The 25,856-nt window shown below is 35.3% G+C and overlaps 3 protein-coding genes and 1 pseudogene across 8 annotated transcripts; 1 reads left to right on the top strand and 3 right to left on the bottom strand.

Moving 5' to 3' along the window:
* The first annotated feature begins 532 nt into the window (after positions 1-532).
* LOC139882168 (protein root UVB sensitive 5) lies at positions 533-24,407 on the top strand. 6 transcript variants are annotated; one of them, XM_071866543.1, is made up of 17 exons: positions 7,539-7,860; positions 8,495-8,554; positions 9,720-9,853; positions 10,068-10,172; positions 10,505-10,559; positions 10,869-10,915; positions 10,995-11,073; positions 11,614-11,686; positions 11,968-12,057; positions 12,153-12,212; positions 12,569-12,682; positions 13,003-13,063; positions 13,139-13,257; positions 13,449-13,544; positions 13,672-14,251; positions 14,461-14,577; positions 24,106-24,407. In XM_071866543.1, the coding sequence occupies exons 1-15, from the start codon at positions 7,724-7,726 to the stop codon at positions 13,900-13,902; spliced, it is 1,461 nt and encodes a 486-aa protein (XP_071722644.1). In that variant the 5' UTR covers positions 7,539-7,723; the 3' UTR covers positions 13,903-14,251; positions 14,461-14,577; positions 24,106-24,407. The 6 variants fall into 6 exon arrangements, with proteins under 6 accessions (XP_071722649.1, XP_071722644.1, XP_071722668.1 ...); XM_071866567.1 differs by lacking the exon at positions 24,106-24,407 and adding an exon at positions 18,114-18,778; XM_071866535.1 differs by lacking the exon at positions 24,106-24,407 and adding an exon at positions 14,695-15,179.
* Positions 2,037-5,650, bottom strand: LOC139882157 (GDSL esterase/lipase CPRD49-like). The gene is made up of 6 exons (XM_071866526.1): positions 5,467-5,650; positions 4,436-4,513; positions 4,111-4,251; positions 3,422-3,498; positions 3,185-3,322; positions 2,037-2,414 (listed from the first exon to the last, which is right to left on the bottom strand). The coding sequence occupies exons 1-6, from the start codon at positions 5,575-5,577 to the stop codon at positions 2,291-2,293; spliced, it is 669 nt and encodes a 222-aa protein (XP_071722627.1). The 5' UTR covers positions 5,578-5,650; the 3' UTR covers positions 2,037-2,290.
* On the bottom strand, positions 14,228-18,785 carry LOC139845224 (receptor-like protein 54; annotated as a pseudogene).
* On the bottom strand, positions 20,011-22,948 carry LOC139882147 (pentatricopeptide repeat-containing protein At3g57430, chloroplastic). The gene has a single exon (XM_071866518.1). The coding sequence runs from the start codon at positions 22,826-22,828 to the stop codon at positions 20,231-20,233; it is 2,598 nt and encodes an 865-aa protein (XP_071722619.1). The 5' UTR covers positions 22,829-22,948; the 3' UTR covers positions 20,011-20,230.
* Positions 24,408-25,856: the final 1,449 nt, after the last annotated feature.

Here is a 25,856-nt window from a genome sequence, read left to right as displayed (position 1 = left end):
TTCACCCAAAAGGTGTGTAGTTTCCAAACGTAGCTTGTTGTCTCCTGATCAGTTTGGGACGGTTGTGGACATTAAAAACACATGTTTTAACATCAAATAAAGTGGTGTTGGTTCCCAAGTAGTGTACCATTTCATTATGGTTACATATGAAAGGTTGTGACTCTTCATTCACACCTTTTGTTCAACTATAAATAGAAGACTTCTTCATTTGAAGAAGAGTTCCAGAATTTTATGATTCTAACCACACTATCAACACAAAACTTCCAGATTTTACTTTCTAGAATTGCAAGGAACACATATTCTTTTGGTCAAGAAAGAGTGTTCGTACTAATCTTATCCTAATAGTGATCTCGTGTAACCCGTGGCCAAGTGAGTCGAAATACTCTATTAAGAAAGTGTTCACACGATTCTAGTATCAATCCGGTGACAGATTCTTTACCCACTAATCCATATTTTCCTGCAAATTAATAGAGTATTTGGGAATCAAAACCGGGGTGAATCTGTGAAGAAAAAACTACCAAATTGGTGTGAAGTTTGAAGAAATAGATTTGTGTTCATGGCAGAATTTTATGGTATTATAGGATTCAATTTTGGATGTGTATATGGGATTCTCTACATTTTGAAGATTTATTCAAATGGTGGAATCAACTTGAAAAATCTGAACATCCTTACAAGTACGCATTTCTGTTATTTTTATTATTTAGAAATAAGAATGAATTGCGTGTGGTACTGCCTTGAATTAAATCATTACATGGTGATTTATACGGAGTATGAAATATAAATGAATGGATGCATGTGGATTCGCATCGGTAAAAATTTTAAGAATCAATTATAATATTTTGGATGTATGCATAATATGATCATGTAGTCTGTTGTGAACGGTCAACCGTAACCGTTTATTGAAACAAGGGAACATTATACATCATTGATTTATAACTATGGTGATGTATATGGTATAATCCATGAGTTTTACTTCTATGTTCTGAGGTATGGTTACTTTATGATCATAATTGCATGATGATGCATGAAACCAATTGAATTATAAGACTTCATTTGCATGTAAAATTAATCAATTTAATTTCTCTATAATATGAATCGGTGGATAGAGGTTGATATGAGGATTTATTTTCTCAAGAGTCAAACCGTTTCATGTTTGAAAGCTTTTCAAAGTGGTGCACATGTTTAGTTTTACCAATTCTTCAAAAGTTATTGGTTGGTTGTATACGGTTTGCAAAAATATATTATATATTTTGGAAAGGAAAATTTCATTTCTATGCAAACAAATTGAGATACATCCGGAAATTATATGTGATACTCAATATGTATATATGAGCATGCGCTCAATACATTTAAGTATCTGCATGTTTATGTATATGCATATGATTGTGTTATAAATTGTGTTGGTTGATTTAAGCTTGTATGTGTGATGTCAATAAAAGATGGTTGATTATATATTCTTTGTATGTTGACATGGAATCCCCTATTGAGTTGTTAATAATTGTGATTGATGGTTTCACAATGGATTGATTGGTAACAACCGTTTGGCTATTTAACGGGTAATAATTTAGGACAAGAGAGCCACAATTAGCAGAACCCAACAGCAAGATCATATGCACCATTCATACTTAAAATACAACACAACAGCACGACCTACAATTGAACAAATACTTAACCAATATCCGGGACGATGACTGGTCAGGCCCGATTCAAAATTTAGTTCCCTGATAAGCCAAAATAGAAGCTGGGTTCGACAACCAACAGAACCAATCAATATGCTGCTTCTTGTGACGTCGTGAAATCCGCTCGAAACTTCATACCTGAAACTGTGTAAACACACCATCACTAATTTCTCTAATGAATGAAGTTGAAAATTGCAACCCTAAAGTATCAACATCTCGACCTGTAGCAATAATTTCTGTCCAAATCCAAATACCAGAGTATATATAATATAGATATAGTCATATAGATAGATGTATCATAACGTGCATCAACTTCATCAACATACTTAAAACAACATGGGTGTCTTAGAGGGTGTGTATAAAAAAATTAATGTTTTTAAGGGCTCATTTTTATATCTCTGGAACAAAGACTTATAAATTAATGAAACGGCCCTACTAAAGAATAGAGGATGTGAATAGCTACATAATTGAAAGTCTTTTTTGTCATACAACTTGAAACTAGTTTCAACAGCTGAACATGTTCATATTACAGTAATAGTAATTGCAGCAACACTTAGAGATGTTTATAGTGGCTGCACCAAGGATTGCCCGTACGCTAAAAACCGTGAACGCTAAGCAAACTCTACAGGCAAAGCTTCCCAGTGTAAACTCGGTTTCCAGTCGGCTTCCTTGAGGACTTTCAGTATCTCTTTCGCCACTATTTTGCTACCGGCTGGTGATAGATGCATCCCATCTCTGTCATTCGTAACATAATTTATCAATCATCATAAACTCTGCCTATATGACCGAGTAGTCAAACACAAACAAATAAAGGTGGTAAAATAGACCGAGTACATAGTTGTCAAAATGTGATAGGGATCACCCTCTAACACTTTTATTCCCTAATAAATTAGTTTCTGTAAAAGAAAATTTTAAATAAATAGTGTGTCCAATATAATTGGAAAAGATAAATCATTTCAAAAATATAATCCAAAGTTCAAAATCAAATGGTTTTTGGGTGACTTTGGACCCGTGTGCAGGGGCGAAAATTAGAAGGGGCAGAGCGGGGCAGCCGCCCCAGTGGATTTGCAATTTTTAGTGCAAAAATTTTGGATATTTCAATTTTGCCCCCGGTGGAAAAAAAAATTTGCGCCAAAGTCTCCATATATGTCCCAAAGTCTCCATATTTTGCCCCAAAGTCTCCATATTTTGCCCCAAAACCTCCATATTTTGCCCCAAGACCTTCATATTTTGCCCAAAAACTCTCAAATTTTGCCCAAAAACCTTCACATTTTGCACAAAAAAAAATTGTTACGTTTTTAAAAAAAATCTAGCCCCCGGTGAAAAGAATTCCTGCTTCCGCCACTGCCCGTGTGACATGTTTCTTTAAATAATAGTTTTTGATTTTGCATGTAACCGACTTTTATAGGCAAAGGGAACCAATCATAGTAAACGGTTCGAGATTAAAACCACCGCTTACTAACATGTACATACAAATATTACCAAGTTTATGAAAGTTAACTCACGTAAAGCACGTTGTCGACCAATCTTCTTGTTTCTTAAATGCGTTACAAAGATTAATAGCCTTAATCCCCATCTCTTGGCATAACCTTTCACAAGCATCTGCATATTTTTGGCATAGTTCATTTTTACGACCATCAATTCTGGAAAAAACAGTATTAACCGTCAATGAGTATTTAACAAAATCAGAACTAAAGAAAGAAGAAAACAAAATAAGCTTAGTTCAGTAAACATCAGATAACCCCAAAACTTGTAGAAGTTGAGCTTCGTTCACAGGAGGGGCAGTAAGAAAGATAACGTGCGTCTTCTCTGAAAGGCTCTGGCAAAGCATAATAATAATACGTTTGTATATAAGAACGCATAAAAACGTACTTTTGCAATATGATATGTGATGAACCATATAAATGGATTTAAAATAAATTATTAACGTGCTTAGCAAAGGGCCTTTGGCCTTACAGCGTTGAGGAAACCCAACCAACAAAAGGTTGAGCGTTCAAGTCTCACTAGAGACAAAAGTTGTAAAAATTGATTTGGATAGTATACCATATTAAAGTCGGCGTTTTGAAAAGAAAAAAAAAATAATAATAAAAAACTTAAACTAAAAGGGGAACAAGTTAAATTAGTCGAAAGCCGTCCAAAGTCTATCTTCAATGAATGCAACTCTTTAACCATATTTACAAAAGATTAAAATGAAAATTGTGATATTATTGTTTCTGTAATGTTAATGGAAAGTTTACTTGACTATAAACATATTAAAAAAATCAAGAATAAGTGTTTGCAGGTACAACTTAACCTGGCAGTTTTTGTACCCTAGAATGACCTGTTTCAACCAAAACCCCTTTTGACCCATTACCTGCCCCACCCATCTTGCACCCTCTATTAATATAAACTGATCACTCACATCATATATTATAGTACATTAGTTTGTTACCTTGAGATGGATAGCTATTTTTCTCATATTCTCAACGTATTCAGTAAGAGGGACATGCGCACCTAGACCATCTGGACGAGGACGCACTGAATCGTTACCTCCAAAGTAAACTATCACCAGAGATGGTTGTATTGCATCATCCTATAGAGATACAAAAGTTTGAACAGCTATATTAATATATCAGCGCATATTAGAGTCTCTAATTTAAAGATGGCTAAACAAGCGGGTCATGTAATGGATTAAAAAGGGAGCATTTTTTTGTAAATGGAGAAATGGGCGGGTCACACAATTATATAAAAACGAATTCGGAATTTGAAAAAATAACCTTCGGAAACACTTGATCCAGAACTTGTAGCGCATGCCGGGAGGTCCACCCACCATAACCTCGCACAAATATGTCTGCCTATATAACATTCATAAGTGATGAAATAAAAAATATATAAATCCAGTTCTAACACAGTTTTTACGATGGATATATAACAGTAGAGTATACTCCCATCGAATATAAAGCAAAATTAAACAAATTTTATAGGTGCTTTTACAACTTTTTGTCTAGTTTGATGAAAGAACATGGCGGCTGAAGTGTGTTTACAAAAACTCTGCTATGTATCCGAAGTCCCTTAATTATCAACTAATTTGGACAAATCATTTCAAATAAAAAGTTGGAATTTGGATATGTATGCATTCAGTTCATAAGCATTACATCTAACTTTCACATGTGCATCTGAAAATGATTGGTCCATAATAATTAAACAAAATAGTTCTTACTGATATTAAGCTTTTATTTTATCCAAATTCTATGAATTCAACATGATGGCAATCAAAACAAATAACAAAGAATATTCAAAGATGATTTTTAATGATATAAGAATTGACCAATTTCGAGATTATTTTTATATACTCTGAGCATAGCATTGACATGTATAGCAGATAAACACAATTTTTTTTAGGAACTAAATCCCTTAAAAGATATATAGACACCTCTTCTAACTAAAACTAAATCGATTAAGTCTTATGCCATAAAGCTCGAACACAAGTAGATTTCTGTATCTGAGTTTGAAATAACATAAAGGTATTGTTTAAATTATAGTCTCTCAGGCATCAACATTATAGAATTAAAGTTCTACAGAAGCATTTGAATAGTTATAGGTTAGGTTATTAACCCTAGGATCTAAATAAATAAATATCTCCTAAAATACTTGTTTCTTCCTAATGCATTAGTTCACTGAAAACGGTATTAAATATTGTTACATTCTGAAATCTCCATATAAAAACATAGAAATCAGAATCATATGAATTGGATTAAACAAGAGTTAAATTAACAGCAGATGAGGAAAAAAAAGGAAAAAGACTTACTTTACGAGAGTAGATATCAGCAAGAATAGCACCCCAACCTTGATCACCAAAACTAAATTCGACAATGGAAGAACCAAATAACACGAACTGTGGTCTTCTTGGCCCAACCATTGTCGACGTTTGATAGAACAACTGTTATGGTGGCCTAATCTCTTTCTTCTGGTACAAATTAGTCAAACAGTCAACAAGTCAATTTGTCAACGTGGTACTAAGTACCAACGAGAAAAGTTGCGCCAGATTTCACATCGGGAAATTACGCTTTTTTTTTCTTTTTTTTTTTAATCGGGAGGCGAGATGTAGACAGTCATTCCCCTATCCGAGAATAAAGACAAGTCATTTTTCTACCCAGAGTGAAAACACTCGCAAAAGTAGATAAAGTCATCCCTCTCTCTATTCGACGGATAGAGAGATTGCTTCTGAGTGGACATCCGGCCAATAAGTAAGAAAAAAAAAATTTTAAAAAAAAATAAAATTGAGACGCCATGAAAATGGTAACATCAAATTTTCATGGGTTTTTGTTGAGTATTTCATCCCACATCGGCCTTGGGTAAAAACATTGTGGTGCTTATAATAGCTTGGGTTCCTCATCCCCTTAAGTTAACTTTTGGGGTTGAATTGGGCTCAAGTCTATTATTTCACATGGTATCAGAGCTAACGGTTGTTGATGTTGGGACCACGCCCGGTCATTGATGTTGGGACCGCGCCCGCAGTAATCTGCGCCTCGTGTGAGGGGGGCGTGTTGAGTATTTCATCCCACATCGGCCTTGGGTAAAAACATTGTGGTGCTTATAATAGCTTGGGTTCCTCATCCCCTTGAGTTAACTTTTGGGGTTGAATTGGGCTCAAGTCTATTATTTCACATGGTATCAGAGCTAACGGTTGTTGATGTTGGGACCACGCCCGGTCATTGATGTTGGGACCGCGCCCGCAGTAATCTGCGCCTCGTGTGAGGGGGGCGTGTTGAGTATTTCATTCCACATCGGCCTTGGGTAAAAACATTGTGGTGCTTATAATAGCTTGGGTTCCTCATCCCCTTGAGTTAACTTTTGGGGTTGAATTGGGCTCAAATCTATTATTTCACAGTTTTAAATCCTGCCTGAAATTTATTTTAGACTCTAAGAGTCAGTCAAGTCGCCAATAAATCGACTCTTGTTGTCGACTCAATTAACTAGAGCCGTTTTTTTTTAGACATAAGTTTTTAGACATAAGTTTGATTTTTTTAGACATAAGTTTGGGAAAAATTACGCTTTTAATTGCAGGTATTGGTTCTTTTGATTTTATTATATTTTATGTCATACAATTTACCATAAAGTGTTTGTTTATTTAGCAGGAGTTTGGGATTATCTAGAATTGACTAAACCAATCTTCCACAGTTGCATAACTCGCCCTTAACCATGAAGGAAACCCGCACCAATCCAAGGGCACAAGGGCTTTTTTATTAAGGGACCGGGGGGCACTCGTCCCCAGTCGATTTTGAAATTTTAGTGTTTTCGACTTTGTCTTGGTGGATTTTTTCCTTGCCCCATAACCTATCTGTTTTGCCCTAAACTTTCAAATTTTGTCCAAAATTCTCTAAATTCTGCCCCAAAACCTTCGAATTTTGCCCACAAACCTCCATTTTTTTTTGCCAAAAAACCTTCATTTTTGCCCCAAAACCTCCATTTTTTACCCAAAAAAGTTGCTACGGTTTTAAAAAAAAATTCGCACCCGGTGAAAAAATCCTAGTTCCACCACTGCAAGGGCATAACCGGTAAAACACCATTCCTCGCTGCTCTCGCAACGCGCGAAAGACGACATTGGATGGATTGCCTGCAATCTCGCATACTCAATTAGACAGTATTATACCACTAACACTTAGGTTTCGTTTGGCTCACGGAATTCAATGGAATTTCGGTGGAATTGGAATTGAATTTAGCCACGAAGCATGTTTATATTCAATTCCAATTCTACCAACGTCTCATTAAATTCCGTAAGCCAAACGAGGTCTTAGGTTTTAAAAGGTTACATTTATAAAATTATTTTATTTTTTATTTTTATTCATCCAATCATCCGACTCCCAAATTGTCTCTACACGGTCGTTAAAAATTGATGTTTAATATTTCTGATAACCGATAAAGTAGACCGACCAGGCTTTGCTGCTTTCCCTCCTTCCACAAAACTGAAAACTACTTGAATCACTCGTTATATCTCCTCTCCATCACAAATTATCATAAACCCTAACCCTAAACCCCTTTTAGTTCAAGCCCTAACTTTAAAAATGCCATTCGCTTTGCAACCTTCCTTCCCAATTTTTAAATTTAATGCCACACCCAAACATACAACTACCACTAGAGTTCAATTCGTATGCAATTCTTCTTCGAATCAAACTAATTCTGGCGATTCACACTATAAGAGGTATCACTTACACTTTGATTCCGTTTATTAATAAAAAAAAAAACTGTGTGTATACTTTGTATGCAATTTGAATTCACGTTTGGAAGATAATTAGCTCCGGCTTCACCTGTGTGATTGAGCATTTTTGTTTCGTTACTTGCAAAATGAACATATAGGATGAATGTATCCTTGAATACACAGAGTGTTCTTATGATTTTGTTATTTTGAATTAAACTATATTTACCTAAAGTCGTAAATAGTAAATGAGGCACATTATTTGGTTCATATTAGATTTTTATACAATTGTCAATGTGTTACCGAAATGAACTGATTGTGTTTGTTGAAAATAATAGGGCAAATGGCCCGAAAATGTAACCTATGTTGTCAAATTTGACAATCAAGGTAACCCCCAAATCGCTAATGCCCGAAAAGGATTCTAATTTTAAAAATTAGAATTCTTTTCGGGCATTAGCGATTTGGGGGTTACCTTGATTGTCAAATTTGACAACAGAGATTACCTTTTCGGGCCATTTGCCCAAAATAATATTTTCTTGATGTTGCTATTTTTTGTTTGTTATCTTGTGCTCTTTGTGGGCTGTTTCGAATAATATGTATGTTCTGTTCTATAATTCTAAGATCTTCATTTTGGATGTAGTGATGGTAGCCGACATCAAGTTGTTTTGGTGGAGAGATACTTAAATGGAACATCTAAAAGGTATTTTCATTTGCATTCTTTGCTGTACAGTTTAGATCATATTTGAGCTAAAGTTGCATGTATTAATGGCTATTATGTTGGGATGCCTTAGATAAACTCAAGGTCTTCTCTGTATGGAATCTGAAACCAAATCTCTAGAGATCATCTTGATATAACAAAAAAGTCATCTTGAAAAAAGATTATAAAATTTGAAATATTTTTTATGCTTTCCGAAAAAAAAGGGCTTATAATATGTTAGTTTCACAGTACAAATAAAAAAATGGCATGGTAGTTATATTCTTTGGGCTGGATCCGGACAGTCATGTCAACTTATCACGATTAGGCCAATCAATTAAGTTGGTCCTTCGCCTTATTTGATGGTGTGCTCCAACTAGAGTCTTAGTGAGGTTTCTTTGGTAAACTCGGTCACCTTTTTTTCACTTGGGCCCTTTTCTTTTTCAGCCTCTTTCCTTATGCCAGATGTAGGGCTGGTTGCCTCAGCAGCGCCTTTCCTCTTTTACTATCTTTCAAAAAGGTGAAGGCATTATAGTTACGTTTATGCTTGTGATTCGTCATTTGTTCTAGTGGGTGAATTAGTAAATATTCTGACATTTAGTCTTGATTCGATTTCCCCTGTACAGTTGTTGCATTGGATGTAATTGTGACTCATCATGGTATATGTTGATGCAGTCAGATATGTATTAGAACGTCTGTACTTGTCTAGATGAACATAAATCTGTGTGGTAGTTCTGAATTCACCTATAATATCACCAATGAAAAACATGTACCATAGTAATGATGGTTTTACAAGTGTTTTATACATGTAGATAACCTTTACCCTACATGAATACATGTGTAATGTGATTTTCTTGAAGATAAAACATATTTTACTTGATAAATATAATTATCTATCTTAGACAAGTTTACCCCAAGGTGTTGTATCTTCCTTGCATTTTGCAAAACTGAAGATCAACCTTTGTTTTTTTTTTTTTTTTTTCGAAAAGCCAATAATACTATTAAAACACAAGAAAGGTCAAGCAAGCAGCCCAACCTTTGTCTTTAAGATAATGCTTTTATAATATTTTTGATTTCGGTACAAGGTTTAGTTTTTTATTAGTAAATTTCTTTCTTAAGTTGTTTTCTCAAAGTTTCCTGTTCTCCTGAAAGTTTGGTTTTTGCAAGTCAGGTATCTACTGGATGATGAATTTCACTTGACAACTATTCTCGAGGATGAGTCAAAATCTAATGGATATTCTCTGAAGGAACTGCCGTGGCTTCCTGATATAGTTAAAGATTTTGTTCTACCTGCTGGTTTCCCTGGTAACAATCAACTGCTCTTTACCAATTTCTTCCATTTCTGTCCCTTTTTTTTCATCTTTTCTCTTCTTTATGAAGTTCTGTCATATTAAAAATGGTTATTAATTATAAACATTGTACCTCTCCCCAAAAATTTTTAGCAATTTGCACAGCCAATACTCTGCTGGGGTTCTATTTATAAATCTCATAATTAATATTATTATTTTTTTATATGCAGGGTCTGTTTCAGAAGATTACTTGGAATATATGTTATTACAGTTTCCAACGAATGTCACTGCATGGATCTGTCACACTTTGGTCACTTCAAGTCTTCTAAAGGCAGGTAAATTTAACTCAAGCCAGTACTTCTAGGTCGGCATGTCAATGCATGCTAATCTGACTTACCAATTTCTTTTAGTTGTAATTTTTGTTGCAGAACATTTTGATCCTCTAATTCGTTTTTGTTTTCCTTTTCTAGTCTCATTATCTATGTTTTCACCTTTTAATTTTCTATCTTTCTTTTCTCCTTTTGTTAATATTGTCTTTACTGAATCATAAGTTTTCTAAATAAACAAGTTGAAAGGTTATAATGTCAAATGTTCATTGACCATTAGTACTTTAATTTCATCTTTTACACTTCTTATAAATAAATTTAAGGCATTAATCTACAGGCAGTTGGTTTGGACTATTCTTCTGGAACTACAGCTGCAGCTTCCGCCGCTGCCATCAGGTGATTTCTATATATTCCCTGCATAATCAAAATATACTTAATTCTCTTCTAACATTGTGTGTTCAACTGTTGTTAATCGTTACAAATGGTTGGTGCTAGCGATTTTGGCTCACAAAATTATTTGGCTGTATTTTATTGTACAACTAATTGTCAATATTTATATCAGTCTATGGTCCAATGCATTACATTTGTTTAGGGGCAAAGCTAAAGGCATGTTTGAGTCCAAAAGTGAGAACACCTGGTGGATAAAATGATTGTAGAATTTAAAAAGGTTTTTTCTGGCAAGTGACATGTTTACTAAACATACAGATGGGTGTCGAAAGATGGGATTGGTGCTGTTGGGCGCTTTTTCATTGGTACGGTTTTTAACAAAAGCTCATAGATGGTCACAGTCATTGTTTAGATTAAGCATGGAGCATGATGACCTTTTTATAGGTGGACGATTTGGAAATCTTTTTGATGATGATCCAAAGCAATGGCGCATGTATGCAGACTTCATTGGCAGCGCTGGAAGGTGACTATTAAATAATAAGTATTAATGCTGTTGCAACTTGCATTATATGTATGTTAACTAAAGGTGGAAATTTTGACACAATTTAACTATAAAGGGGGCAATTTTGGATATGTGTTATTTGTAATGGATCAAATGGAGTAAGCTTAAAACAGGGAGGGGGACTATGATGAGACTTGAGAGTCATCCCAAACTTAAAAGTGTATTCAACTGTGTTGCAAGCTCCTATTGTAGCAAGTTACTGTATTATGGTAATAGTTGGAATGATGTAATTGTATTTTGTATATAATAATTAAGTTAAGTTACACATAAAATTCGAAGGAATCAGTAAAAATGTATTCGCCGGTCGAACCAACCCAGCCTGGCCCATTTTGACCAACACAAAAAAGTATCCATTATCCATATGAACAACGAAACTGCCCACTTGGCTAATAATAAGATATTAACATGTTGGTAACATCAAATTCTCTTAACACTCATGTTATGTTTATTTCTATAGTGAATTGTGAATGTGCATTTATTTTATTTTTCAATTTGATGCAGCATCTTTGATCTGTGTACACCTCTCTACCCTGCATATTTCCTGCCATTAGCATCTCTAGGAAATCTTGCTAAGGTACTCATTTTGTCGCTACTCCTGATAAGATTTAAAAGATTAGGAACTTTTTTCCTTTTATATCATACCACGACGTACTTAATTAAAAGTTAAATTTAATATTATTAAAGGGAATGAGTAGGTATGTCATGTAAGTATCATGATTGTCAAACATTATGATGAATTGATTTGTTGGATCAGATGCTACAACGTGTCTTCTTCATATTAATAACTAAGTTTCATGTTCTTTTATCGTGGTTTGGAATTTCATAAAAGATCCTTTGGTTTGGCAACTTGAACAGGCTGTGGCCAGAGGACTAAAGGATCCCTCATTTCGGGTGATCCAGAATCATTTTGCGGTTTCAGGCAATCTTGGTGATGTGGCAGCAAAGGTAAATAGCATTTGATATTCTGTTAAGTTGTTACTACAATCTACACATGTCATCTTATCAGAATTATATGAACTATTGTGACTATATATTTACAGGAGGAAGTTTGGGAAGTATCTGCACAGCTCATTGGCCTTGGTCTTGGCATATTGGTCTTGGTATGTCATGTTGCAAATTAAAGGTGGCAGTTTTGACCCAATTACTTGTGAATGGCAGAATCAGTTGATTGGGGGTTATTTTTCTCATACTGGTCAAATTGGTCAAATAGCTATTTTTAAGTAACTCGAAGACATTTTAAATGCATACAACCTTCTATATTATTGATAATCATACATAATAAATGGACAAAACGTGATTCTGGTTTGTTTTGACCCGCATTAAAAATGACCATTTTCAACCCAGACCTAATTTTGACCCATTATCCAACCACCTGTCCCATTTGTATTTGCTTACTGTTATCATTAATCTGTGCAATGTGATGTAGTTTTACTTAGTTTTATGAATTTTAATACAGTCTACACCGGGTCTCGTTAGGTCATATCCTGTTCTAGCATCTACATGGATGACTGTGCGGCTCCTGCACCTTTGGCTACGTTATCAATCTCTTTCGGCTCTACAGTTCGACACAGTGAGAAAATTATGCATATTTAGTTTCTTTTTTATTGGTCGAGTCCATGTGGATTTCTGTAATCATATCTGACACCATAACAAAAACCCAAAAACCCATTTTGACCAGCAACTCTTTGACCCATTAGACAATTCACATACTATTCTATATCTAGTTAAACTCCAATCTCCACTTTGTGATTACATCTCTTCATATGACATAGTTGTGACTAGTAATAACATTATATCTCACTACTCCATATAGATTGGATCCACATTGTGAAAGAATGCTACCAAGAAAAATGGATTCTTTTTCAACCTTTTTGATATAACTCTGTTCAGGTCAATTTAAAGCGTGCCCGGATTTTGGTCAACTTGCATGTTTCGAACTCAACCGTTCTAGGTAGGCCTTAAGATTTTTATGCAACTAACTTAGCATGTAGTTTGGTAAAATTTTAATAAAGCAGATTGGTTTTAGGATGTGAGGAATGCAATAAAATGGAAAATATCTTGTCATGGGAGAAATTCTCAGTACCACGAATAGTGTTTGGTGTCTCCTTTTCTGACATGCTTGGTGGTGATCGATCAGGCCTCAAGGTATCATCTTTTTATATTTTTTACTACTTTTTCTTGCAATTTTTTGCTGCTGGATTTTTTTACTTCTGCGTACGAAGTACACTGCATAATAGAGAAGATTATTGTGGATCAAAGTGGTTAAACATAAATTTCAGTGACCCAAATTCTTGATTATTGATTGAGCAATGGAAACATAATTGGTTTTTCGATAGGTAAAGAAGCTACTGGAACTTTATGCTAAAGAGAAGTATATTCTTGTGGTAAATCAGGAGCCTTTTAAAGATTTTGAGACCCTCGTCTCCTTTAAGGCATGCCTTTTCACTTCACTTTTTCAGTCATTCTCATTTTCTTTTGACATGTGCATCGTTTTTTTTAAGTATCTTTCATATATAGTATGATCACTTTTTAAATTCTTCTCGTACCCTAAAACCACAGGATGGAGCTACAAGCCTATCGGTGCTGCGAAGTATTTGGCAGGCGTATTGGCTTTACAATAACCGTAGCTCACAAGATAATCTATTTGATCAACTTAAAGCAAGCCTGAACGAACTAGATCATCAGTTTGATAACTTCTTGCAGCAACTTAAAGACATCGGATGGGACATCAATCAGATAAGTCTCAAAGTTGCTAATGATGTTTTAATCAAAGAAGTCCCTGTGTATTGAGTTAGAAACCCAAGTTACATTTTGGCATATCAGTAATATTACTATATCGAGTAATAAAATTTCTTGTTTCCTTTTTCTATTGAGAGTATCTTTATGTGTAGAAGTCCCTGTGCAAAGAAGCTCTAGTTACATTACATACTTCAAAACTAGAAAAATACGCCGAGTGTAGAACACTGCAATATGTGAGTAGTCATCATACACAAACATAGGATTCACTACTAAGCATACAAACTGTAGCCAGTACTGTCTCGTGATCAAGATGTTTCGGGCAGTTGACTACTTGACTCTGAATTTGTGCTCGTATCAAGTATGAATCGACACGTGACTAAAGTCTTCTAATGGGATTTCTGTAAGCTCTCATCATTATATTTCTTCTTTCATAATACTGATTTAGTTTCTTCAAGATCAGACGATCAACATGTTTGTAGTACCATCTGTACCACCTTTTAGAACATATAAGTGGGCAAATGATAATCATCAATCCGATGAAAAATCCTATCCCAATGCTTATCGCATCTTCATCGTTTGGCACGTTATCATCATCATCTTCTTTTGCAGATGCTGATGGAGTTGTCGTTGTGTCTGTAAAACTTTTGCATGTTTTGGTCAGTGGAAGCCCACATAATGCGGCGTTTCCTATATAAGAATCTTCCGGGAAGTTTTGCAAGTGACCAGGTATTGGGATTCTTCCTTGTAATTGATTGTATGACACGTTAAAGACTTAAAGTAATACAGAGAAAACAGAGTTGAAAGTACATTAGGGATATCACCAACTAGTCTGTTTCTTGACAGATCTAGTACTTGAATACGTTTTAGATCTCCAAATGACGATTGGATTGAGCCCGTGAACTCGTTAGATGACATATTAAGAAAAGTTAAAGATTCTAATCACCCTATAGTGCTCGGTATTTTCCCTCTAAATCGGTTATCTGAAATATCTATGTAAGTAAGATTAGGTCCATATAAAGATACATTAATCTCACCTTCCAATCTATTACTACTTAAATCAAGTGTTTCCAACAAAGGGGAAGAAAAGTTAGCAAGTGAACCCACAAAATAGTTATGTGAAAGATATATCTTTCGCGCTATTGGGTGAGCCAAAAGTGATGAAGGTAGACTTCCATTAATTTCATTAAAGCTAAAATCAATATAGTCAAGTTTGTGAAGTTGTAAGAAATTAGTAGAAGAAACAGAACCAGATAAACTATTTCGAGAGAGGTCAATGCGGGTGATATCTTTGCACAAATGAAATGATGGGATTCGACCTGTAAAGTTGTTGTATGTAGCGACCCCGACAAATCGTCAAGTGACGGCGTCGACTACGTATGGTCCCATTACATGGTTATAAGCATTTATAACAAAGTTTGACCGAAAATATGTCGCATTCATTTCATAAAAGGATGTTTCAATGTTTACAAAAGTAATTCCCAAGACAAGTACATAACAAAAGTTATAGTTCATATGAAACACGTGCGACATAGTTTAAAGTAGCCAAAAAGACGCTCCACGTATGCAAGTATACTCGACTTCCAATGCAAGTATCAAAAAGTATGAGCGGAAGCATGTATCACCTAAGTTCAAGGACCTGAGAAAAACATAGAGAATCTGTCAACGAAAACGTTGGTGAAATCATAGGTTTAAATAAGTAAGTGAATGAAGGTAAGTCGAACCACAAGATTTGCAACATTAATAAAGTAGTAATACATTCTAAAAGTTAATATTCACGAGCACCCAATTATCAAGGCTTAACGTTTCCTTCCATTGAACCCCATCATAATAGTGTTAGAACATACACTGTTTCTCGAAAATATATTTCACCCGTAGACGGTAGCGAACCGTCCGAAGTGAGGGTTTGTCAAACCCATATGGCCATATAACATAAGTTCTCGCTTACACCCGTCAAGTGTAACTAATGATAATCGAATTGAGGATTTGTGTTCAAACTCGTATGTAGAATGTTTGTTTTCCTGTACTTGTGTTCACTTAGTTTAAAAGAACGTTTATGTTTTCTCATCCCAAAAGTAAGTTAAAAAAAAAAGTAAAAGTGGGACTATGATCTCACCTTGTATGCACGAACAAAAAGTACTTCGACAAGTAACGTGTGCAAAGAACAATGCTAGTCTTGACCTAAACAAATAGGTTGTATCAATAACGATAGTCACGAAGGGTCAAAGATGTTCAGTTAGTCCTATGGCTCAATACGACTCGATTAATAAAGCATGTGAATCAAATTGTCAAGTTTCATGCAAGATACAAGTAGTTGAGCATGTTAGAACGATTGTATAATCGTTTGGTTAAGGTTGACTAAAAGTCAAACTTGGTCAAAGTCAAAGTCAACGAGGTCGGGTCGGGTGTCCGACAATTTTCTCATGATGAGAAGTCATATACGAGCATAATAGTCAAGTTTCATGTTAATCGGAGTTACGGTTAAGCGGGAAACATTTTGGGAGCGTTTAAAGACAAGGAAGTTGGCCTGGGCCATTTGCGCGGTGCGCAATGGGTTGCGCGGCGCGCACCCATGTGCAATACCAGGTCAGAACTCGACCAAGGGAACCATTTATTTGGTTTTTCTGATTTGCGCGGTGCGCAATGGGTTGCGCGGCGCGCACCCATGTGCAATACCAGGTCAGAACTCGACCAAGGGAACCATTTATTTGGTTTTTCTGATTTGCGCGGTGCGCAGGTGCACGCGCGGCGCGCATAACCTGGGGAAGTGCTGATTGCAGAAAAAAAATAACTTAAGTAACGAACCAAAACTCATTTTAACATATTTCATGCACCGAAAATACTTAAAACGCATATCATATAACATGAGAAAGGTAATTTGACAAGGAGAATAACTAAACGCATTTACTCAATCAAAACCAAACAACTTATATCAAAATCACCATTAATGCTCATCATTTATTACTCCAAGTTCATAAATGCCATATTATGATTCGGCAAATTAATGCACATGTGTAATACGCCGTTTTGAAGATAATCAAGCATACAACACAACTAGACACTTACAATTAACATTGCTAAGCATTTAATGCATCAAATATTCAATTTACTTTTATCAAACCCTAACCCAAAATCATAAAATCAACAATCTTGCTTATGAAACTAATCCATGTCAAACTACATACCAATTTGAAGCTAGTGATGTTAGGAACACAATTAAAACATGAATTTTCATCATCAAATAACATATGTACACCTAAAACTCAAGATTAAACAAGCATTCTTTCAATATGAGCTAGTTACACCAAAATAGCAAGAACAAGCATACAAAACACATAATCATACTAGACTTGAGCCATAGACACTAATTAACAACCTTTTAACTCAAAAACTCAAGAACACATAAAATTAGTGATTTTAGAAAGTTACCCAAATTTGATGAAATCGGTATGGAATCGAAGAGGAGATCACGAGGAGTTCAAATATGTAATTTGTTTGGCCCGAAGCTTGATCGATTGAATATGGATGATGAATTGCTTTTTGATGGAATTAAAGAAATGGTGGAAGTATTAGATGAAAAGGAAAATTAAATGGAGAAATGAGGTGGAAGAGGTTGACTAGTCAAGTGGCTAGTCACCACTTTGGTGTCTTGGCGAAACTAGTCCCTCAAGTTGCAATCGGGTGCGTTAAATTACCTAAAACAAGATAATTGAAACGCGTATTAACGGGAGATGTTATAAACATATAACGGAGTTTAAAATAGTTAAACGGAAAAGTTGACGAAAAAAGGCGGGATGTTACATTGTATGACAAGTCTAAGTAAAAAAGATTAGTAAGAATATCAATGGATTGTGGAATAAGACCAATGAAACGGCATTGTTGCAGTTCAAGTGTGGATAACATCTCAAGTTCACCAATATATTCGGGGATTACACCCGAAAAGTTTGTAAATGAGAGGGTTAGGGTTTGTAAAATTCCATTCTTAGGCAAATCATGCAGAGAACCATTAAGCTCCCTATTCCCCCACAATTCTAAAAACTGTAAATTCGGTAACTGGAAAACCATTGTTGGAAAGTTTCCTTTTAAGTTACAACTTTTAAAACTGAGACTTGTCAAATTTGTGAAATTTGCGAAGAAGTCTGGAACGTGAGTTTTCAGATTGTTATAAGATAGATCGATTATTGAAATAGATTGCAACGTCTGCAAGGACTTGTTGATAGGGCCTGAAAGGCCACAATCTGACAAGCTCAATGTTTTTAAATTAGGCAAGGATGATGACATGGCCTGGCCCCAGTTCGACTTCTGTGATGATATGTCTACACCATCTAGATAAAGATGTGTAAGATTTTGGAGGTTTTGTACAAGCATGGCCAAATTTGGTTTCTCGAGTTTAAGTGCGTAAGAGGTGAGATCAAGAAGTTTTAAGCTGGTCAATTGAGAAAATGTTTCTGGGATTTGTCCAGAAAAATAAGAATTTGATAAATTTAAATATACCAAACTTGTAAGATTGCCCAATCTTGAAGGGATGTGTCTGTATTCGAAATTGTTGTATGCCAAATTCAGTCTTTGAAGTTTATGAAGGCGAAAGAGAATACTAGAATCATTAAAGCCGCCATCAGTTATCCCTTCATCGCTCAAGTCCAGATCAGTAACTTGACCCGCAAGATTGCATAAAACACCATTCCAAGTACAACAATCAGTCTTTTGATCCCAATACCATAACTTTTCCGAAAAGGAGGAATTGAAATTTGAGAGTGTTTCGCAGGTTCAACAAAATGGTTCTTTGATCCGCTGCACATTGGATAGAAACGAACACAGACATAAGTTCCTAAAATGGAGTATTCAATAACAAACAAGTTTTATTTTATTAAAAATAAAACAAGTTATGCACTAATCCATTCATTGGAATGATTTTTTGTTGAAGAGAAGACCCTGGTTTTTTTTATTTTATTTTAAAAATTGAATTTTGATTGATTAGTATACGTATGATAAACTATAAAGTCTATATACTCTTTTTATGCAAGTGGTTGGAGCTTTCAATTCCATGGGCTACCTACTACTATTACTACATATCAAAACTTTTTCGAAATTTCCAGCCCCATAAAATGGACAATTACAGTTACGGTAAATATTATAGGGTTTAAGCTATAAATAGGCTATATACTTTCAATTTTGTTCTAATGTAGGCTATATACCCAGAAAAATACCAGTGTAGGTCACATACTTTCAAAAAGTGTTCTAGTGTACGCTATTGCTGACCGATTACCCGCGTGTACAGTCCCTGAAGCTAGCGAACGTTAACAAGAAGTATTCTTAGATCGAATTGATTAGGGTTTTTCCTGATTACTCCTTCAATTCTATGAATAGCAGATTGTAAACTCAAAGTTTATGAGATTTTGGTCAACAATTCAATTGGATCGTTTTTCGAATTTTCAGGTCTTTATTTTAGTTCACGAGTGTTAGGTGATGGAATTAACACAACTTTCATGAAGAAATCGTATCCAAAAAACGCCTAAATATCAAGTGGACATGACGTCTGTTAGCTTCAGGGACTGCACACGCGGATAATCGGTCACCAATAGCCTACATTAGAACACTTTTTGAAAGTATGTGACCTACACTGGTATTTTTCTGGATATATAACATATATTATAACAAAATTGAAAGTAAATAGCTTAAACCCTATATTATACTATGGTCATATACTTTTTTTTAACTGCATTTTAAAAAAACAATATATTGTTACTACATACTATGGGCTAATAGCTGGTTTTAGTATTTATTATGTCATTAGTTTCAAACTACATTTTGTTATTATTTTTAACTTACATTTTATTTTATTTTTTTCCCACTTTCATACCAAGTGGTCCAATCAAATAAAAGGTATCTATATTTTTCTAACTTTGCAATTAATTAAAGGTTCATGTCAATCGTGCGCGTATGGCAATTAGAAGCTTTTAATGTATAAAGCAAAATCATTTCATTTTCAGCACCAACACGAGAGCTCTAATAGCTCCTTTAAAACCAAAAGAACGGGTCATTTGACATTATTCAAATCAAATAAATTTAAAATTCAAAAATACCATTAACAGCTTTCAGTTAGTGATCATTGAAAAAGCTGGTAATTTTTTTTCCCCTAATTCTTTCACATTATCGACTATTCGACTCAGTCCTAAAAGCTAGTATAATTGAGCTGTATTGGCAAATTAACATACGACTTTATACATGACCTTACTTTACAAACTATGAGGCTGATCTACAAATTGATTACATTCATGATTCATAGAATCAAAATAAATTTTGGACGTATCAAGAATCAAACATGTACGTCTAAAGGCATTCTTGTGTGAACAAAGTAATCAAATCTGTTCAGATCTTGATCTCACCAATAATCCCCACATGAACACTTCCCATCTTTGAAATAATGAAATCGTCTAACGTCCCTAACAATAATCTCCCTCTCAACAACCTTCGAAATAAACTTGGTTGCAGAATGACAATCATTACAAACTCGAAGGTTTTTCGCAACTCTAATCGGAACGCCAGGTGGCGTGTTGAGTAACCCAAATGCTATTGCCAGCCTCTCACTATGGGCACAAAGTAACGTCTCTTTTTCCTCCTCGTTAACATTGTGAAGAACACACGACGTATCGGGCACATAACCTTCCTGTTTCAATCTCTCAGATAACGTTTCAAGAAACTCATAAAGTTTCTCGCTTTGCGGGTGCGAATTATCACCCGCGACAAATTTATGAACTTTATCCTCGAACTCAATCCAACTGCATCCAGGTTCTTTCTTTACTCCATTTCTGATCATATTTTTCCTAACTTCATTTGCTTTTTTCCACAACCCTAAAGATGAGTAGATGTTTGAAAGTAGAACATAGTGACTAGCCACATCGGGTTCCAATTCAAGTAGATAATGAGCTGCAATCTCCCCGAGTTCAACATTTTGGTGAATCCAGCAAGCGCCAAGTAAGCTACTCCAAGCACCTACTTTATTGAACCATGAAGGCATGTTGTTAATGAGCTCATGGGCTTCAGCTAACTGGCCGGCTCGACCAAGCAAGTCAACCACACAGCCGTAATGATCTTCAGTTGGGTCAACACCATATTCATCTTTCATTCTATAAAACAAGTTTCGGCCTTCATTTACCATTCCCGAATGACTACAAGCTGCAAAAAGTGAAATGAATGTAACCTCGTTTGGCTTAACTTCCGCCACCATATTTTCAAAACGCGATAGGGCAACATCTCCTTTCCCGTGCATACCATAAGCCATAAACATAACATTCCACGTGATCACATTTCTTACGGGCATCAAGTTGAACACATTTTCGGCTAACGTTAAGCAACCACATTTTGCATACATGTCAACTAATGCACTCCCAACAGCAACATCTGATGCCAATAGATTTCTAATAGCATAAGCATGGATTTCTTTCCCCTTTGCAAGTGCTGCTAATGCTGCACAACCTGGAAGAACTGTCATTAGGGTTATCGAATTTGGTTTACACGTAACGTTATTATCATAATCTTTCTCTTTAATTTGATCAAAAATTTTGTCTCTTTGTGTCATCTTGTGTAGCAGATCTAACGCGTGTTCATGACATCCACAAACAACGTATCCGGTGATCATTGTATTCCAAGAAACTGTATCTTTAATCTCCATTTTATCAAATATGTTCCTTGAAATATCAATCTTTCCCATTCTAGCATACAAGTCCATAAGCGCATTTTGCACATAGCCATCGGTTGAAAATCCCATTTTCACAACATAACCGTGCATGCTTTCTTTGTCATGAAACGCTTCACAATGCACAGAAGCTGGTAATACACTCGCCATACTTGTAGGGTTCGGAACAAGACCAGAAAACTCCATCATGTCAAAGAAAAGCACCAATGCATCATCGTAAAACCCATTTTGTGTATAGCCAGCAAGCATAGCATTCCAATTTGCAAGACTTCGGTTGACGAGGCCATCAAAAACTCTACGGCCCGTTCCAACTTTTCTACAATTGCAGTACATGTCAACCAACGCACTACACACATACGAATTTTCGATCAAACTAACGTTTCTCAATGCATAAGCATGAATTTCAGTCCCAAAATCTAACAACTCTAAATGAGAGCAAGCAGGAAGAACACTTGAAAGTGTGACACCATCAGGTTTCATTCCATTAAGAATCATAAGCCGAAACACATCCATCGCCTCCTCAAACCGATCTTTCTGTGCAAGTGAACTAATCATAGTGTTCCAAGAAACCATATTTTTATCACCAAAATTTCGAAATATTGAAACTGAATCTTTAATTCTTCCTAATTTTGCATACATTGACATCAAAGAATTATTCGTAAAACTCATACTCTCCCCGGTTCTCAAACTATAAGCATGAACTTGCTTCCCAAGCATAACACCACGACGAGTCTCTAAATTCGAACATGCAAGCGACATGCTCACCAAAGTAAACGAATTAGGTTCTACTCTATCAACCTGCATTCGCCTAAACATATCCAACGCAAGCTCCCATTCCTCGAACCTACACAACGAAGCAATCATCGTATTCCACGAAACTCTGTCTCTCTCAGTAATTTTATCGAACACCTTAACTACATCACTCAAACCCCCACATTTCCCATACAAATTCAACAACGTATTCGCAACAGTCACCGAAGATTCATCGTACCCAAGCTTAACTACAGCTCCATGAACCTGTTCACCCAAATTCAAATCTTGAATTTCCGTAGCAGCCTTCAAAACAGCAGGGAAAGCGAAATTATCGGGCGGGTGACCTGCAGTTGTCATATCGATGTAAACCGATATCGCTTGGCGGAAATTGTTGGACCGAGTTTCGGATCGAAGTTGTTCGATCCATGAAGAATATGAAGGTGAAACTGATGATGAGATTTTGGAGGGAAACCCCAAATTTTTATTTGTGTCAATTTGAAATGGGTGTGATATTACAGTCAATGCTGACATTGATTCTTTAATTTATACTGTAAATAATTAGGAAGTATTATGAGTATTGAAGCATATGCAAAACAGAGAAGAAGAAGAAGGTTCCTTTGAAGATAACGGGATTGGCACCTCATCCATGTACACAATATTCATGGCCTCACAATTTTAAATTTTTATTTGGGAAATTGTTGAAAATACACTTTTTTTCTGACTTCAAACAAAATACATTTTTTTTTTAAAAATTGTCTTTTTACACCATTCGGTAGACGGGATTTCCGTCTACCACCTTTATCTGTCGTCTACTACCATTTTTACAAAGTAGTCGACGGTGAGATAAAGGTAGTAGACGAATTCCCGTCTACTGGCAGGGTTAGTAGACAGCGAGAACAAAGCAGTAGACAGACATTTACAAAGTAGTCGACCGTCTTCTGCCTTGTTGTTTCTGTCTACTGCCTTGTTGTTGCTGTCTACTTCCTTGTTAGTGTCTACAAGGCATTTCCGTCTACCACCTTTATCTGTCGTCTACTACCATTTTTACAAAGTAGTCGACGGTGAGATAAAGGTAGTAGACGAATTCCCGTCTACTGGCAGGGTTAGTAGACAGCGAGAACAAAGAAGTAGACAGACATTTACAAAGTAGTCGACCGTCTACTGCCTTGTTGTTGTTGTCTACTGCCTTGTTGTTGTTGTCTACTCCCTTGTTAGTGTCTACAAGGCAGTAGACAGCAACAACAAGGCAGTAGACGGTCGACTACTTTGTAAATTCTATCTACCACATTTATCTCACTGTCGACTACTTTGTAAAAATGGTAGTAGACAACAGATAAAGGTGGTAGACGGAAATCCCGTCTACCGAATGGTGTAAAAAGACAATTTTTTTAAAAAGTGTATTTTGTTTGAAGTAAAAAAAAAAGTGTATTTTGAACAATTACCCTTTTTATTTTTACTTCTTCGGCTGTTGGTTTTTAAACACACATTTTATTATGTAGGCCCACTATTAGCCCAGCCCAGACCAAGACAAACGGCCCGATCACCCCAAATACTCTAGTACAGTCATTTAGCCCAACCAGTTCACTCCAGACCAATACTCCGTACTAACGTACTCTGTAATTTTGAGCGAGTTATTTATTTCAAAAAAAAACTACTCCGTATTATTTTCGGCAAAAAAACATTAATTAGAATTAAAAGTAGATCTCTTCTTTCGTTTCGGCTTATTTACTTATCTGACTTATCACTTGTTTTATGATTGATTCTTGGGGTGGGGGGGGGGGGGGGGGGGGTGATGTTCTTGAATAAAGTCTATTCGAACCGAATTAGCACTTCTCAAATTAGGCGAGGCCTCTAGATGAAGTGATTCGAAGTCTGATAGGGAAAGCGATGACAAAAGAAGAAGATCTACGTGTGTTATAGAGTTGACTCAGACCATACAATGTATGATTACAAACAGGGCTGGATCTGGGGTGGGCCACAAGTGCGACCGCACTGACCATCAAGATTTAATAGGCATCATATGGAGGGTTTGAGTTTTTCTTTATAAGTGCAGAAAAATACATGAGGAGAAAGAAAAGGAAGAAGAAAGAGAGGTGTGTAAAAAGTTGGAGTGAGTGAAAAATAATTTTATGAATTTTTAATTAACTTTTGTTAGTACCGTAGCGTCAGGTTCATCATTGCAGGCTTTTGTTCCTTTTCCAGATATGTTAGTTTTGGCTTCAAAATAGGGTGCATTTTTTACGACGTATTGTACAAACCATTGACCTATAATTCGTGTAAAATTTAAAATTTTGATTAAAAAAGTAGGCGACAGTATAAAAAATATGTACCGTCCGATTTCAATAATGGAGTATTGAACATGGTTTTAAAAATTTTCTTGACTTAAGTTATTTCTTCAAGGAAAAAAGTCATATTCGATTTACTTCATACTTCATTTATAATACATTAATTAGTTTTATTTTATACATTCAATTAGTATTATTTTATAAACTTGATTAAATGTTGTATACTTCATAATGTTACTGTTTATATACCCATCTTAAGTAAATAACTACATACTCACTTCGTCTCAAAACATATGTTCTATTAGTGTAACTTTAAGTAAAGTATAAAAATTTCTTTTCTAAAAGGACAAGAGTTAATGTCAACAACAACAACAATAACAACAAAACCCAATACCACATAAGTGGTAAGTGGTGTATGGGGGAGGTGAGATGTAGACAATCATTACCCTATCCGAGAATAAAGACAAGTCATTTCTCCACCCAGAGTGAATACACTCTCAAAGGTAGAGAAAGTCATCCCTCGCTCTATTCGACGGATAGAGAGAATTGCTTCCGAGTGAACCTCCGGTCAATAAGTAGGAACTTTTTTTTTTAAAAAATTAAAATAAAATTGAGACGCCATGAAAATGGTAAAATCAAATTTACATGGGTTTTAAATCATGCCTAAAATTTAATTTTCGCTCTAAGAGTCAGTTAAGTTGCCAATAAATCGACGCTTGTTATCGCCAATTATTGTCACTTCTATAAACTTTTAAGTAAAAGTGTATATATAAGAGTAAAAAAGTAAAGTTGATTGTCTATTTTAGAGAAAATAAAATTAGAAATACACATGTATTCGGAGATGGATGAAGTAATAATATATATATATATATATATATATATATATATATATATATATATATATATATATATATATATATATATATATATACACACTACGGAGTATTAATTTAGCAAAGTTTACATTATAGAATTAAAATATTACGGTAGTTTTTTAGGTTTAAAACACTTTTATAAGATAGAAAATTTGCATTATTTGGCCGTTTTGCAATGAGCATCAAAATACTCGGGACCGACCAAGATTACAAAGTAAAACTTGTATAAAAAAAAGGTGAACATTTAATAAAAGCTTAAGGAGTCTAAAACATACAAAGAGCAACACACTAAAACTACAACGCCCAACCATTAACCTAAACTATTCTACCTAAAATCAAAACAATAAAAGGACGGAAACAAACACACCGAACAAAGAAACTAAACTATACCAAATGGTC

The sequence above is a fragment of the Rutidosis leptorrhynchoides genome, chromosome 1 (genome assembly GCF_046630445.1).
Source record: "Rutidosis leptorrhynchoides isolate AG116_Rl617_1_P2 chromosome 1, CSIRO_AGI_Rlap_v1, whole genome shotgun sequence".
Taxonomy (NCBI): domain Eukaryota; kingdom Viridiplantae; phylum Streptophyta; class Magnoliopsida; order Asterales; family Asteraceae; genus Rutidosis; species Rutidosis leptorrhynchoides.
This window is presented reverse-complemented; position numbering and strand designations above follow the sequence as displayed.

Bases quoted from the DNA above. Each gene is read 5' to 3' on its own strand.
- LOC139882157 (XM_071866526.1), bottom strand. From the start codon at position 5,577: ATGGTTGGGCCAAGAAGACCACAGTTCGTGTTATTTGGTTCTTCCATT. The intron at 4,252-4,435 runs GTTATTTTTTCA...GTATCTCTATAG, and splicing joins TGGATCAAGTGTTTCCGAAG to GATGATGCAATACAACCATC. The intron at 3,499-4,110 runs GTAACAAACTAA...ATGCTTTGCCAG, and splicing joins AAATAGCTATCCATCTCAAG to AGCCTTTCAGAGAAGACGCA.
- LOC139882147 (XM_071866518.1), bottom strand. From the start codon at position 22,828: ATGTCAGCATTGACTGTAATATCACACCCATTTCAAATTGACACAAAT.
- LOC139882168 (XM_071866543.1), top strand. From the start codon at position 7,724: ATGCCATTCGCTTTGCAACCTTCCTTCCCAATTTTTAAATTTAATGCC. The intron at 11,074-11,613 runs GTGACTATTAAA...AATTTGATGCAG, and splicing joins TTCATTGGCAGCGCTGGAAG to CATCTTTGATCTGTGTACAC. The intron at 12,213-12,568 runs GTATGTCATGTT...ATTTTAATACAG, and splicing joins GTCTTGGCATATTGGTCTTG to TCTACACCGGGTCTCGTTAG.